Here is a 13,404-nt window from a genome sequence, read left to right on the forward strand (position 1 = left end):
TTTGTACATCCTAACGTACTGTTCTATCTTTTTTGTGTAATTATTAATGCCACATTCTTGGCCTGTGTTTTCACAACCATGGAATGCTGCTTTTGCATTGGGTATGGCGATAGACTCTGGGATCTTATTTTCAACCTGGCATACATTTGCCACCAAACCACTGTATAAGCTTATTTTCTAGAAAAATAATGATTTTTACTCATGTTGGCCAACTGCAGAATAGTACGTTATTATATTAAACTAAATGGCTTGTAAGCTATACACTTTATGGGGACTAGGGCAAAATGGATCAAAATGCCTATTCAGTTTTGGTTACACAGATAGTGCTCAGTCGGCGAAACACACCACAGATGCAGACACGCTGGAGTGTGTTGCTGGGGTCCAGTCATTGTCCATCTGGAGCCATGATTGGACGAACAAGTTACTTACCTTACCTTTTGAATATTCCCCCACATCTCAGAGCGGATTCGAATTTTTTTTCCAGAGCCATACTAGAGCAGGACCTTCTAGAAGGTGGGTCTGTAAACCAAGACTAGGACTAGGGCTGTGCGTACAAAATGCCCTTCCAAGATGACTTGGCTGTCTAGACAATAGTGTCTGCTGAATCTATGGAGTGACACCCATGTTGCAGCCTGACCAATGTCCAGAACATGCACTGCAAGTCCCAACACAGTCGTAGCAGTCTTGGTTTGTGTAGAATGAGCCCACAAACCTTCAGGGGGCTGCTTTCTGGCGAGTGTGTATCAGATCTGAATGCACAGTATTAGATGGTCCTTTTCTGCACAGCCTAGCCTTTCTTTGTTACAGAGAATTTGTTGAAGAGTTGATCATCCATATATTGTTCTTTTCTGCGAACAATATAGAAACAGAAAGCCCTTCTCAGATCCAGCCAGTTATGTCTCTCCCCCTCATTAGAGGAGTGAGGCAAAGCAAATAAGGGTGATGCTCGGGCCAACATGAAAGAGTCAGTACCTTTGGAAGGAAGATGGCACCAGTCCGTAGAACCCGCTTGTCTGGTTAGACGTGGGGTAGGATGGGTTAATGGCCAGCCCCTGCAACTCAATCACCCGTTGCACCATGTTATGGCAATAGGAAATACTGTCTTGAAGGTAAGGAGTCTGAGGGAATAACTGAAGAGGCTCAACTCGAGCACACATGAGGAATAAATTTAAGTCCACTTGGGGCATAACAAAAGAAAAAGGGTGAAACCTGTTATAACCATTTGAGGGATACTCATCTATTGATCTGAATAATGAGGGTTGGTCTGGAAACTATAAAGTGGCCAAAAGATCTAACATGTACCCATTAACAATCCCGGAGGCAAGCCCTAGCTAGGCTAGGGACAACACAAACAAAAGAGCTTCAGACAGTTTGGCCTGTAGTGGGTTGATCTATTGAAAAGTGCACTTGGCCACAAACTTATCCCAATGGCGGGTGTATACAGATTTGGTCAAGGGACGTCTGCGTTCAAGAGGACACCAATGACTTCGGAAGGAAGGTTAAAAGCATTCAACTGTTGCTGCTCAAGCTCCAAGCATAGTGCATATTGCACAGGTTTAGGTACAAAACCCTGCCCTGCTGCTGCCACAGGAGATCCTCGCAGATGGGTAGAATGATTGCAACATACTTTCTGTGGCCAATTTGCTGACATGTAGAATTACTTGGGCCTGGTCGGTCCTGATCTTCCCCAGCACTTTGGGTAGGCATACAAGAATCTAGAGTTCCATTCTGTGCGGAACAATTTCCCGAGCAAAAGGGTGGGGGTGGGGGGTAAAAGGAGTAGGTTTTGCCACTGCACTTGTTGCTTACTGGGAATCTCAGTTAACGCCTATGGGAATGCAAGAAAGGAATGTGAAAACTAGTGTTCTGCAGGACCAGCACAACCATTCAGTCTCCAGGGTTGAGGAAAGACAAGACTTGGGCCAGAGTGAGCATTCTGCAACTAATTCTGAGAGGGAGAAGGTCAGGAGGGTCAGCACTGTGACTTTGTCGTCCGGGCTGGGGGTCTGCAGTTGGAAAGGGGGGGGGGGGAGGCGGGGGAGAGAGAATAAGGCAATTCTGGCTACTGACTAGCCTAAATGGGCTTGTTTAGCTTTTGTGGTCTTTGTGCTGTAACAGGACACCAGCCAACTGACTCTTGGAGTTCACCTCTTCTGTTTGGGGCTCGGGTGACGTTTCCATGAGTTAGACACCACAAGCACTGTCCTCTCTTTGCTGGCCCAAGGAAAATGTACAGTACAATTGGTACAACCTCTTGCCAGTTCCAGGGAACAGCAGGGCCATCTCCATCCTCCAGTGGTTGGCTGTCCAGTCCAGATATGATCTAAGGTCTGTGGCAATATGTAATCCCCAGAAAGTGCTCTCAGAGGATGGAATGTTTATCAGCCTATGGGCTACCAGGTCCTTTCCTACCTGCTGACAAGTTCACGTAATGTGTGGAAACTAGTTATCCCACAGTGCACTATTCTTCCCACTCCTATTATGGCTGAGCCAATCTCTTGATGTGTGGAGCTTGGTAGCCCACCCGAGAGACGTGGCTACCTGAGGGCTACATGCCCACGGAAAACTGTTTGGAAACTGGTTCCCCTCACTGCCCTCGACATTAGCACTTCTACCTGAACAAAACAGCAGCCCCTCTCGAGTGTGGTCACTGTTTGCCTTTCAAAGGCATCTTCCCCTTTAAAGTCGCCTTTTGGACTCGCATCCTGCGTGGCTTTCTTCCAGGGAGAGGTAACACCTACAATGGCAGGCCTCTATTGTTCCCACTCCAGGGAGTCATTCACCCTTCTCCCCAGGAGAGCAGAAGACTGGCCACTCGAAAACCTCAGCAACAGAGTGGCACTTTCTAAAAGCTGCCTTTACTCAAAACTTACATTAAATTCAACTTGAGCATCAAGTCTGATTTACTGCAACAATTAATTTGATACCTTGAAGCACCAACTTTAGTAGTCCCATTTACAAGTTTGCACAGCTGAGTTGTCAACGTGTAACCCAATGGGGATAGTGTCCTTTCCACAGTGAAAACAACATTTTTTTTTGTACTGTTAAGAATTAGGTCTTGATAGGCATTCCTTAGGGGTGACAGATTGAAAAGGGAGGTTTGAACATTGTCATTGGTTCAAATGGCAAAGTCAAGTGAGCAACATGAAGCAGCTCTGCCTGGCTACAGTGGCAGGCTGGGAGACACATTTGCTTTGTCACACTCAGGGTGGCGCAATAAGAGCTGATGTTCATGGGGGCACTTCAACTTACAGTCCCTGGATACCCTGGTACTATATACTAGGGACTTACAAGTAGTTTTAACTAATGCCAACTGGTTATAAGACAATCAAACATATACTTTGTAAAGGTCACAGCACTGTCACTAAGGACTGATTAGCAGGTGTGAGTGCATTCACAGTCGACAAATCAGCAGCATCAGTCCAAAACTTTGGGGGTGATCAAGCAAAAAGAGGCAATTCCTTGCACCACGTCCACGAGGCTAACTTGAATATCTCCTGAAAATCTGGTGTACTGTATCAATGCATATACCTGAGAAGAGCCACACTAGTGACAATAGCTCTTTTCAGACAATCAGTACCTTCCTGAGTATGAATCTGAAGGTCCATAACCTATGATGCCCTTTGCACAACCATTACAAAGGAGGTGCTGCCTTTGGTGGCAGGGTCCGGGGAGGAAACCAGGTCAGTGCCAGGAGAAGTATCCAGACCACTGGCAATCCTGGAGGTCTTCGAACCAGTTTTCCTGTTGGTATGGCTGGGCAATCTCTTCCTAGCATCACAGTTCTCATTACCAGAATCCATTCTGGATAAGTCATGAAGGACATGAGCCTTTCCGGAGGGGAGGGGCACAGTTTCAGAATCAATCAGAAGGGTGGCTAAGTTGTTGCAGCTCAGAAAGCACTTTGCTGCTCAGTTGAGGTGGTGCAGCGCTGCCTCTGCACAGGACAGCACCAATCATCATCGTCCTGTGTTGATGGCACCAACATCGGCGGATCAAGTTCCTGTTCGGGTGGTGCCGCCAGAGCTCAGAGCAAACCAAAGAGCCGAGCTGGAGCAGAGGGTCAACCTGCCAGCAGAAGCCTAGGTGGGAGGCCTCTCTGCTCCTTCAGACTCACAGGTATGCCACAGGGAGCCGGTAAGGTGGCAAAATTGAACCAGCATGGATTAGCAAAATTCCTCAGTCAGCTGCATCATCGCAGATGGCCCCAGATATTTTGGCTGCTTCAAAACAGTTGTGATTCAACTCCCAAGTAGAGTGACTAGGGAGCGTGACCTGGAGGCACAAAGATGCCCTTGGGCTTTTTCGGTAGATAGTGTGTAGTGAAACGGGGCAAAGTCCTGCTTGAATTTCTTTAACTTTTTCTTAGATTTGCCCAAGGATTTAGACCACAAAGACCATCTGTTGCACGAGTGACCTCAGGAGCTGGGCCAGGACCTACTTTTAGACCTTGACTGATCTTGGTATGGGAGTCTTCTCGTGTTTCGCCACAAAGAGTTTCACTTCTCTGTCTCAAATGGCCTCGGGATGCATCAATGCAAAATCACTGCAGGCCTTGGAGTCTGACTACAGGGACCAAAGGCAAACTACATCTGGGTCACTCGCAAACACCTGCTTGCGTCATCACCACAGGGTTTGAACACGACAGATTAGGGAGACGACATTCCCCTGCACACTCAGAAAGTGTAGTCAAAAATGTGTCCCGCAGAGATGTGGGGTAGCTTCAATTAACGTTAGAGTGGAAAGAAAGAAACTGTGGTCAGTGTGCCGCCTACACAGACCTATACAGATCACGTCCGGTGCAGAATGACGTGACATGGAGTCGCCGGATTCACCTGCTGGCACACATATTCTGCTAAAAAAAAAATGCCAGATCCCGTCCGAAGCCTGGGAAATATTCAAAAGGTGAGGAATCTTCTACTAGAAGACTTTATAAAAAAAGTTGTGGTTAGACTAACAGAGTGCAGTATGTGGTCGAAATACAATGGCATATTTAACAGTTGGAGGAAGTGGCTGTAAATGTTTCCATAGGATTGTATACTTCTGAGCGGTCCCAATGTAGTGTCAACATTCCAAGTGGGAAAAACTGCAAAAATAAAGCAGATCTGCTTGCATCATGCTCTGGTCCTTCAGAAATGAAAAGTTCCACATTCTAACTTGTTTTTTTTGTTTTTTAACAAGAGCAGTAACTTCCGTATTGAGCAGAGCACAGTATCAAAATAGTAAGTCCAGATTTACTCTGACACTTATTCACAGCTTCAAGGTGGGCGGAGCAATCCTCACAATTGCTGTAGCGGTCCGCAGCAAAACATCCAGTTTCATATTGTGCCTTTTAGTTCTCTGCAGCAGCACTGCTTTTCTTTGTCCACAGGACCTTATGCACTTTCCAGAAGGGAAAGATGTCCTGGTGTAATTGCCCCCCAGGCTTTCTACGAGGCAGGCACACTTTTATTTCTTCCACAGACCTTAGTTTCACTAAAGTAAGCAGCCTTCACAGGCAGAACCTGCACCACTAGGGAATAGAATACATTCATTAGTTATTAGTCCTTGGAGCAACTATCTTATGCCATAGATTCAAGGCCTCTGTCTAGCACTTAATAGTACTACAGTGCAGCAGGTATGAGATTATTTACCTCAACAGTTACCGACAATTCACTGTTTACAGTGGGCCACGCATGGTACAACCAATCTGCAATAGGTTAAGACCTCTAAGGAATATAATTACAGTTCCAGGGGGGGGGTTCCTTCCATGCTTAGAAGTAATGTTAGTTCCTGTTGTAGGTAGCAAATTCTTTCTTTCAGTCAACTTCATCCAAAGATATCTGAAATGATTAATCTTTCCTATCCATGTACTGAATTCCCAAAATTAAGTGCATTACATATGCCAAAGATAAAAGCTTATTTCCTCAAGTGCATCATATGTGCTACCCTTTGTGACACATTGTTATTTATCAGAACATTCTATAGAAATAAAAGTAACTGCTGTAATTGTTATTTTTTTTAACACATATTTAAAGTTAAAAAAATGAAGCTCTTCGATTTACCTGGACAGCTGTAGAATAGGACTTTGATTTGATTGCTGCTAACGTTCTTGCTCTTTCCCAATTCTGAAAAGTAATTTAAAGACACATTAGTTACAGAAACCGGTTTTAAGCAAAAATGAGGACTAGCATAGTTTTGACATACGAGGAAGCTAGTTTATCATCTGTACTACACGACATGACTGGAGCGCCTGGAGTTTGTTTTATGAGCAGAACTTTTTTTTTCTATCTCTCCATTCCCCATAATCAATATTCCAACTGGAAATCACAAATGTCACATGAACATATTCAACCTGGATATTTATTCCTTTCCTAACCTCATGAAGGTTTACTACAGTCCATTTCATTTGTCTGTGATATACACCAAGTCTAGTCAATCTGGTTTGTGTACCATTGGTATTTCCAAAATATAAATGGAATTTCATGACCCCAGACGTTTGCACACCCTGTCACGTGCTAAAGGACAACTGTTATTCCACAACTATTGAAAATTGTATATTTCTCTGGTCCTAACTTCTTGTTTAATGTTGAATTGTTTCCCTTGATAAATGATACAAGACCCATGTCTGAAAAGATAAAACTTAAACGATAGAGCTGTAAAGATAACCTGTATGCTATTTACATATATTTGTCCAAGTCACTTGGAAAAACAAATTAGAAAAACAAATAATTTACCTATGGTAACAATATTTCTGCTGGATACGCCATTACCTGCAGATTAATTAGCCCTTAAATGTCCTTCAGGCGCCAGACTGGATCCAGAAGAACAATTTACTCGCCTTCAGTAATGTTCTTCCCGGCAGACACAGATTCCTCACCTTTTGAATATTCCCCAGACGACTGGATCCAGAAAGTTTTCAGTAGTTCCTCGACGAGCCATTAGGTGGCGCCATGCAGCCACACACTTCTGCTCTGGAAACATGTGAGGTCTTATACAGGCACCAACCCTGTACTCTAAAGTCAGTTGCTTTCAATGCTTTCTGCGCACCCAGACCAAGGGAAATCTTAATGTTAGAAAGAGTTCAATCACAGGACAGGTCGGAATCAGTGGCTAAAGACAGAAAGAGGGTTATTGAAGGACAATAACTTGTTCTTCTGATAGTGGATTCTAGCTGCAGATTCCTCCTTTTTTCAGTAGAAACCAAAGCAGTACATATTCAGAGGCGGGTCTGTGAATGGACTCAAACCAGAAAGTCTTGCAGGACAGAGCGGATAAAAAGCCCCTCACTGCAAACTTGGCTGTTCACACAATAATGCTTTGTGAACATAATAAGGGACACTCAAGTAGCGGCCTGGCATACGTCTGGGACAGGGAGCAGCCTTTCCCTGGCAGAATGAGCACACAGTCCTTTTAGAGGCTGCTTCTTAACCAGTAAGTAGCAGAGCACGATCCAGCACAAGATGGTCATCTTCTGCTCAGCCTTGCCTCTTTTCACTACATCAAACCTCACAAAGAGCTGAATGTCTTCCCGGTGTTCTTTGGTATGATCTATGTTGAAACTTGGAGCTCTGTTGGGGTCCAAACCATGGAGTCTCTCCTCTTCCCTAAAGAGGTGAGGTGGGGCATAAAACACCAGCAGGGTGATGGTTTCACCCACGTGGAACAACTTTTGGCAGAAAGGATGCCCGAATCCAAGGGAACCAGTCTATCTGGGAGGAAGATGGTATATACGATGGATTAACACAAAGAGCCTGAAGCTCACTGACATGCCGTGCCAAGGTGATGGCTATGAGGAACACAGGCTTGGTATTACGGAGCTGTAAGAGGCAGCTGTGAAGTGGTTCAAACTGAGTTTCCATCCAGTAAGTGAGGATCAGATGAAAGTCTCATTTGGGCATCATCAAAGGAGAAGAGGGAAATTGGGGGAGTGGTTGGGGGGGGGGGGGGGGGGGGGAGGTTTCTGGGTTTTTGAAGCCCTTTCAAAAATCGCTTCACAACTGGTGACTTAAAGAAGGTGGGCTGATTTGAAAACCGCAACAGAGGGCTGAAAGATAGCCTTTCACTGTGCCCAAAGCAAAACCTTGCCGGGCCAAAAAAACAAAACAAACAAGAGAATGTGAGATAATTTGTCCTGGAGGGGATTATTCTGGTGTGTGCCAAACCACAATTATGTCCCATAGACAGGCGTATACAGTTTTTGCTGACGAAGGCTTGGCTGCAAAGATGACATCAACCACCTCTGGAGGAAAATCAAAGGTGTCTAGCTGTGCCCTCTCTATCTTCAAGCATGAAGCTGGAGAATGTGAGGGCTCAGATGCAGAACCTTGCACTAGTGCTGCAACATGAAGTCCTCCCTCCTCCCCGAGGGGCAGCCTGATCGATGCACAGATCTTCATGACCAAACTTTCCATGGCCAAACCAGAGCCACTAGGATGACTTGGGCTTATATGTTTTAGATCTTGTTGAGAATTTGAGGCAGAAGTAGTATCAGCTGAAAGGCATACAGGAGTCCAGAGTTCCACTTAAGACAGAATGCGTGCCCGACCAAGACTCCTTCGAAACTCCACCGCACAGAAGTGCTGGCATTGCACGTTCTCAGCAGTGAACAGATCTAAGCAAGGTTTTCCCCAATAATAGTACGGACCTCTCACCACCTCCGGGTGGACCTGGCACTTGTGATCCACTAGGCACCAACGGCTGAGCTCGTCCAACCTGAAATTCAAAGATCCTGCAACTTAGTGCACCATGAAAAAAATCCTAGGCAGCCAGACATTTCTAGAGTAGCAAAGCCTCTTGGCAAAGGGTCAGTGACACCACTCTGCCCTGTTTCTAACAGCACCACATGCTGGTGGTGTGTACAAGACCACCTTAACTAGACTTCCCTTGATGGACGGAAGGCAGACTGAGTACGAAGAGGATGGCCATCTGCTCCAGAAGACTGACATGGAGCTGGGACTCTGCCAGTCACCAAAGGCCTCTGATTGCCACCTCTCTCAGGTAGCAGCCCCAGTGCACAAGAAACACATCAGTAACTACTGTCAACTCTGGATGGGGATGGTAGGGTAGGGTGACCAGATTCTCAAAACAAAAAACTGGGACATGTCATAGACATAGAAGTAGGACTACAGCTTGCAGCAACTATCAACATAAAAGTAAGACTACTTAACAGCTTTCATAGACATGGAAAAAGTACTACATCAGCCTCCACCACAGACACAAATGAAGAATTACAGACGACAAATCAGAGGTGTTTTATTGACTGTGAACTTAGTTCCATTTTAACAGACTTTGCTTCAACATTTGCTATAAGTGGTGACTGGTGATTAATGTTCTGCCTGGCGAGAGATAGGATTTTCTGTTGGACATTTTAAGGTAGTGCAGAGAGTTAATATGCCTGCTGCAAAGAACATATGCCATGCAGATTAACTTTATATAATACAAATAGGTCAGTGGCTTACTATTTTTGTGAGAAAGATCCTTTTGTTAAGTTAGAATCCTATTATAGAACAGTGAGCTATTACCTGTCATTCAAGAGCTGCATGCAAACTGCAAGGTATAGATTAGAGCGTTATGATTTTTTCCCAGATTTTCCTTATCCTAATGTTGTAAGAAGGGCTCATTTTGGTAGAAATTAATTATTATTATTAAAGAAAACCCTTAACTGAGTTGTTACATTTAAAATTCTGAGCTTGTGATTTTCCAGACCAAGCACTCAAACTATACCGCCTACCATTATGGATGGTTCCATTCTAGGCCCCTTTTGCCTTTAGCAGCTGCTTGACTCTGAGCTGCATAAAAGGATAGAGCAGGGTCATGAAGGTGGCTGGCTAGATATTTCTGCAGGCGGTGACCTCTGACTCCTGTGATCAGGGAAGGGTCGTGCTGGTCACTGTTGGTTCGAAGGAGCTCTTGTCCCGATGGCTGACAACTATTGTTGCTGCTTTGTATAAAGAGAAGGGAAATCCAGAGAGAAAGTTCTCTTTTCTCTCAAGATTTCCCTTCACGCTACAAAGCTCACCTGCAGGAGGCTGGCCTGGTTTGTAGTGGGTACCAAAGGTAATTACACCTTATACCAGGTCCAGTTATCTCTTATTAGTGAAATGTAGCCAGTGTATAGAAGCCAAGCTGTATAGGGGTAGCTATAGCTGAGCAGGCAAGGCTTATCTAGGAGACATGCAAAGTTCAGACAATACAACTGTAGTCACACAGTACTTACACACATGAAAGAAAATACTCAGGTACTTTATTTTGGTAGCACAAATACCAAAAATACCTTAGAGACTATACTCCCTTAGGAGGTAAGTAATATACCCAGTATATACACTAGAATGCACTAATAGCTCAAAAACAGTTAGAAAACAGTGCAAATAGTGAAAATCACAATAGTTAGAAATGGGCCTAGGGGAGACACAAACCATATACTAAAATAGTGGAATGTGAAAGTTGGTTTCCCACCAAGGCAAGTGTAGTGTGTTGAGGGGTGCTGGGAGTGTAAGAAAACACCAAAGGTAAGTAATAGAACCCACCCTAGAGCCCAGGAAAGCAGTAGTAAACCACAGTGGGTTTCCTAGAACACACAAGAACACGTGATAGAAGATTATGTAAGAACCAGAAGAGACTGCAAGACATCAACAATGGATACCTGGACCTGAAGACCTGTGGAAGAAGGGGACCAAGTCCAAGAAGCACTGAAGAGTCCAGGTAGAACAGGAGCCCCTGCTAACCTGGATGAAGGTGCAACAGAAGAACCATCAGTGAAGAACAACAGTACTGCACCCAAGAAGACGGATGCAGGTTCCTCGTTGGTGCAGATGATGTCCCACACCAGATGGATGAATGCAGTCTGGTTTGCATGGCTGGATTCCGCCAACGAGCCTTGGCGCACGCAAAGCACAAGGTTAGCAGAAAATGGCACTGCCTGGGACCAGTAGGGATCTGGTGGCCTTTACCCAGGAGGGGGAGACAGAGGGAGCTCTCAGCCGGGGTGGTGATGAACAGGGGAGTGGTCACTTCCCTTTCATTTGTCCAGTTTTGCACCAGAGCAGGGACTGGGGGTCCCTGAACCGGTGTAGACTGGATTACACAAGGTGGACACCATCTGTGCCCTTCAAAGCATTTCCAGGGTCTGCCTGGAAAACCTCAGAAGGCTGGTATGGCAGTACTGTGGGTCCACTGTGGAGCCTCCCCCATAGTGCATGGGATTGTACAACCAATACTAGAATCAGTATTGGGGTACAATTCCCAGGTGTTAGACACCTTACATGGCCATATTTGGAATTACCATTCTGAAGCTGGACATAGGTGTTGACCTATGTCCAGCGCACGCGTAAAATGGCGTCCCCGCACTCACGAAGTCCGGGAAAATAGTCCTGGATGACGTGGGGGCACCTCTGATAGTGCAGGGGTGCCCTCACACACAGGTAATTTGCATCCAGTCTTCGGGGTTGGAAGGCCTGACATATAGATGACTTAGTAGTGACCTGGTGCAGTGAAAATGGCTGTGAAAGGATGCATGCACCATTCCACGCCGGCTGCAATGGCAGTCCTACAGAAGCCTTTGCATGGGCTCCCTATGGGTGGCAAAAGTAATGCGGCAGCCCATAGGGATCCCCTGGGACCCCAATGTTCTGGGTACCTAAGCACCATATACTAGGGACTTATAAAGAGTGACCAGTATGCCAATTTGGGATGATATACTGGGTTACCAGTATGCAGTGACAAATTTAAGAGGAGAGAGAGCATAAGCACTGGGGTCCTGGTTAGCAGGATCCCAGTGACACAGTCAAACACATTGACATCAGGCAGAAATTGGGGGTAACATGCCAAAAAGATGGTACTTTCCTACATCAACTAAGGGAAGTCACGCCACAACTTCTCAAGCAGTGAAAAGTGAGCATGTGCACATCGATTTTACAACAGTACGCATGCTCAACTCGCACACTACTGAAAAAACGGACATTTCTATAAATAATCTAGCCACAACCGGGACATTTCTTTATTTTTGACTAAAGTGTCGGGACTCTTCCCAAAAAACGTCCAGGGAAATCTGGGATGTCTAATCACCCTACTGTACGGGGTTCTGCTACTGACCCATTTATGGTTGAGCAACCACCACTGCAGATCCTTTGCAGTCTTCTCTAAAATCCTGAACAAGGTCCCCTTGATGTTGGGCCCACTGGGACTTCAGATCCCACTGAAGAGCCTGCATTTGCTACCTGGCTTGGTCAGCAGGATGCTGGACGCCATCAGTCTTTGTAGCCTCCGAGCCAACCTCACTGAAATCCAGGACCAAGGCTGAATGATTAGGATTGTAATTCAAATGTCCTGAACTCTTTTTCCCAGGGGAAGGACAGAAAACCAAATGGTGTCCAGAATGGCTCCGACGCAGGGGAGCATATGAGAAGACGTCAGGTGTGACTTTGGCAAACTGTTAGTGAGCCGCAAAGATGGCAGATGGTTTGCCGGAGTTTGGAGGTGATTGACAACAGCCTGGGGAGCACACCTTCAACAGCCAGTCATTGAGGTAGGGGAAGACTGACACCCTTGAACTCCAAGGATTTGTTGCCACCACAGCCATCACTTTCGTCAACACTCAAGGGGCACAGTTGAGATCAATAGGGAGCACGGCAAATTGAAATGATTCCTGTTTCACCATGATCAGCAGGTAATGTCAATGGTTTGGCAGTTGGCAGGACAGGTACATGTCAATAGGTGTCCTGACGGTCCAGAACTACCATTGAATCTTTAGGGTCGAGGGCAGAGAAGACCTGGACCAACGTAAGCATTTTTAATTACTCCTTCTGGAAGAAGGCATTGAGAGGGTGCAGGTATAAAATGGGCCACAGGCCTTCATCTTTCTTGGGCATCAGAAAGGAGTGGGAATAGCAACTAGAGCTTAAGTTTCCTGTCACAAAATGGAGAGGTGATCTTCCATCAGTCGCTAGGGGCATGGGGGAAGGTGTGGCATAGCCCCAGCTAACAATTTGTAAAACCCATCTGCTGAAGTTATTACCTGCCAGCCAAGGTAAAATTGGTGGATTCTGCCTCCCACCGGGTGGCTGTGCTCCAGTAAGGGCACGCTAAAAATGTCTAGCAGGTGGAGCTGCACAGGGGCAGCAGACTGAGTGGCCCATTGGCCTTAGCAACGTGGGCGGTGAACACCACAGCCTCAACCACAAAACTCCAGGGTTGCCTATAGGGGCCTGACAGGTTGGCGGTCGGGGGCACCTCAGCCAATGCCACAAAAGGAGCAGTGGAACTGCTGTGGGTACAGAGGTGGGGCAGAAAGGCACAACAAGCCTGCAGCAGCCCTGCTCTCCTTAAAATGCAGAATCAGCCATGTCCCCGAAAAGGCTAGTCCCATCGATGGATATGTCCATCAGGGAGGACTGACATTGCTGTGAACCCACACAATCGCCACCA

The 13,404-nt window shown here is 45.9% G+C and overlaps 1 protein-coding gene across 1 annotated transcript in view; it reads right to left on the reverse strand.

The window, feature by feature from the left end:
- SNAPC1 (small nuclear RNA activating complex polypeptide 1) overlaps positions 1-13,404 on the reverse strand; it is a 202,768-nt gene that overhangs the window by 21,538 nt on the left and 167,826 nt on the right. Inside the window, exon 7 of the mRNA XM_069207392.1 lies at positions 6,045-6,107. Coding sequence (XP_069063493.1) covers positions 6,045-6,107 — 63 coding nt within the window. The remainder of the gene's footprint in view (positions 1-6,044; positions 6,108-13,404) is intronic.

Source organism: Pleurodeles waltl, chromosome 9, assembly GCF_031143425.1.
Source record: "Pleurodeles waltl isolate 20211129_DDA chromosome 9, aPleWal1.hap1.20221129, whole genome shotgun sequence".
Classification (NCBI taxonomy): Eukaryota; Metazoa; Chordata; class Amphibia; order Caudata; family Salamandridae; genus Pleurodeles; species Pleurodeles waltl.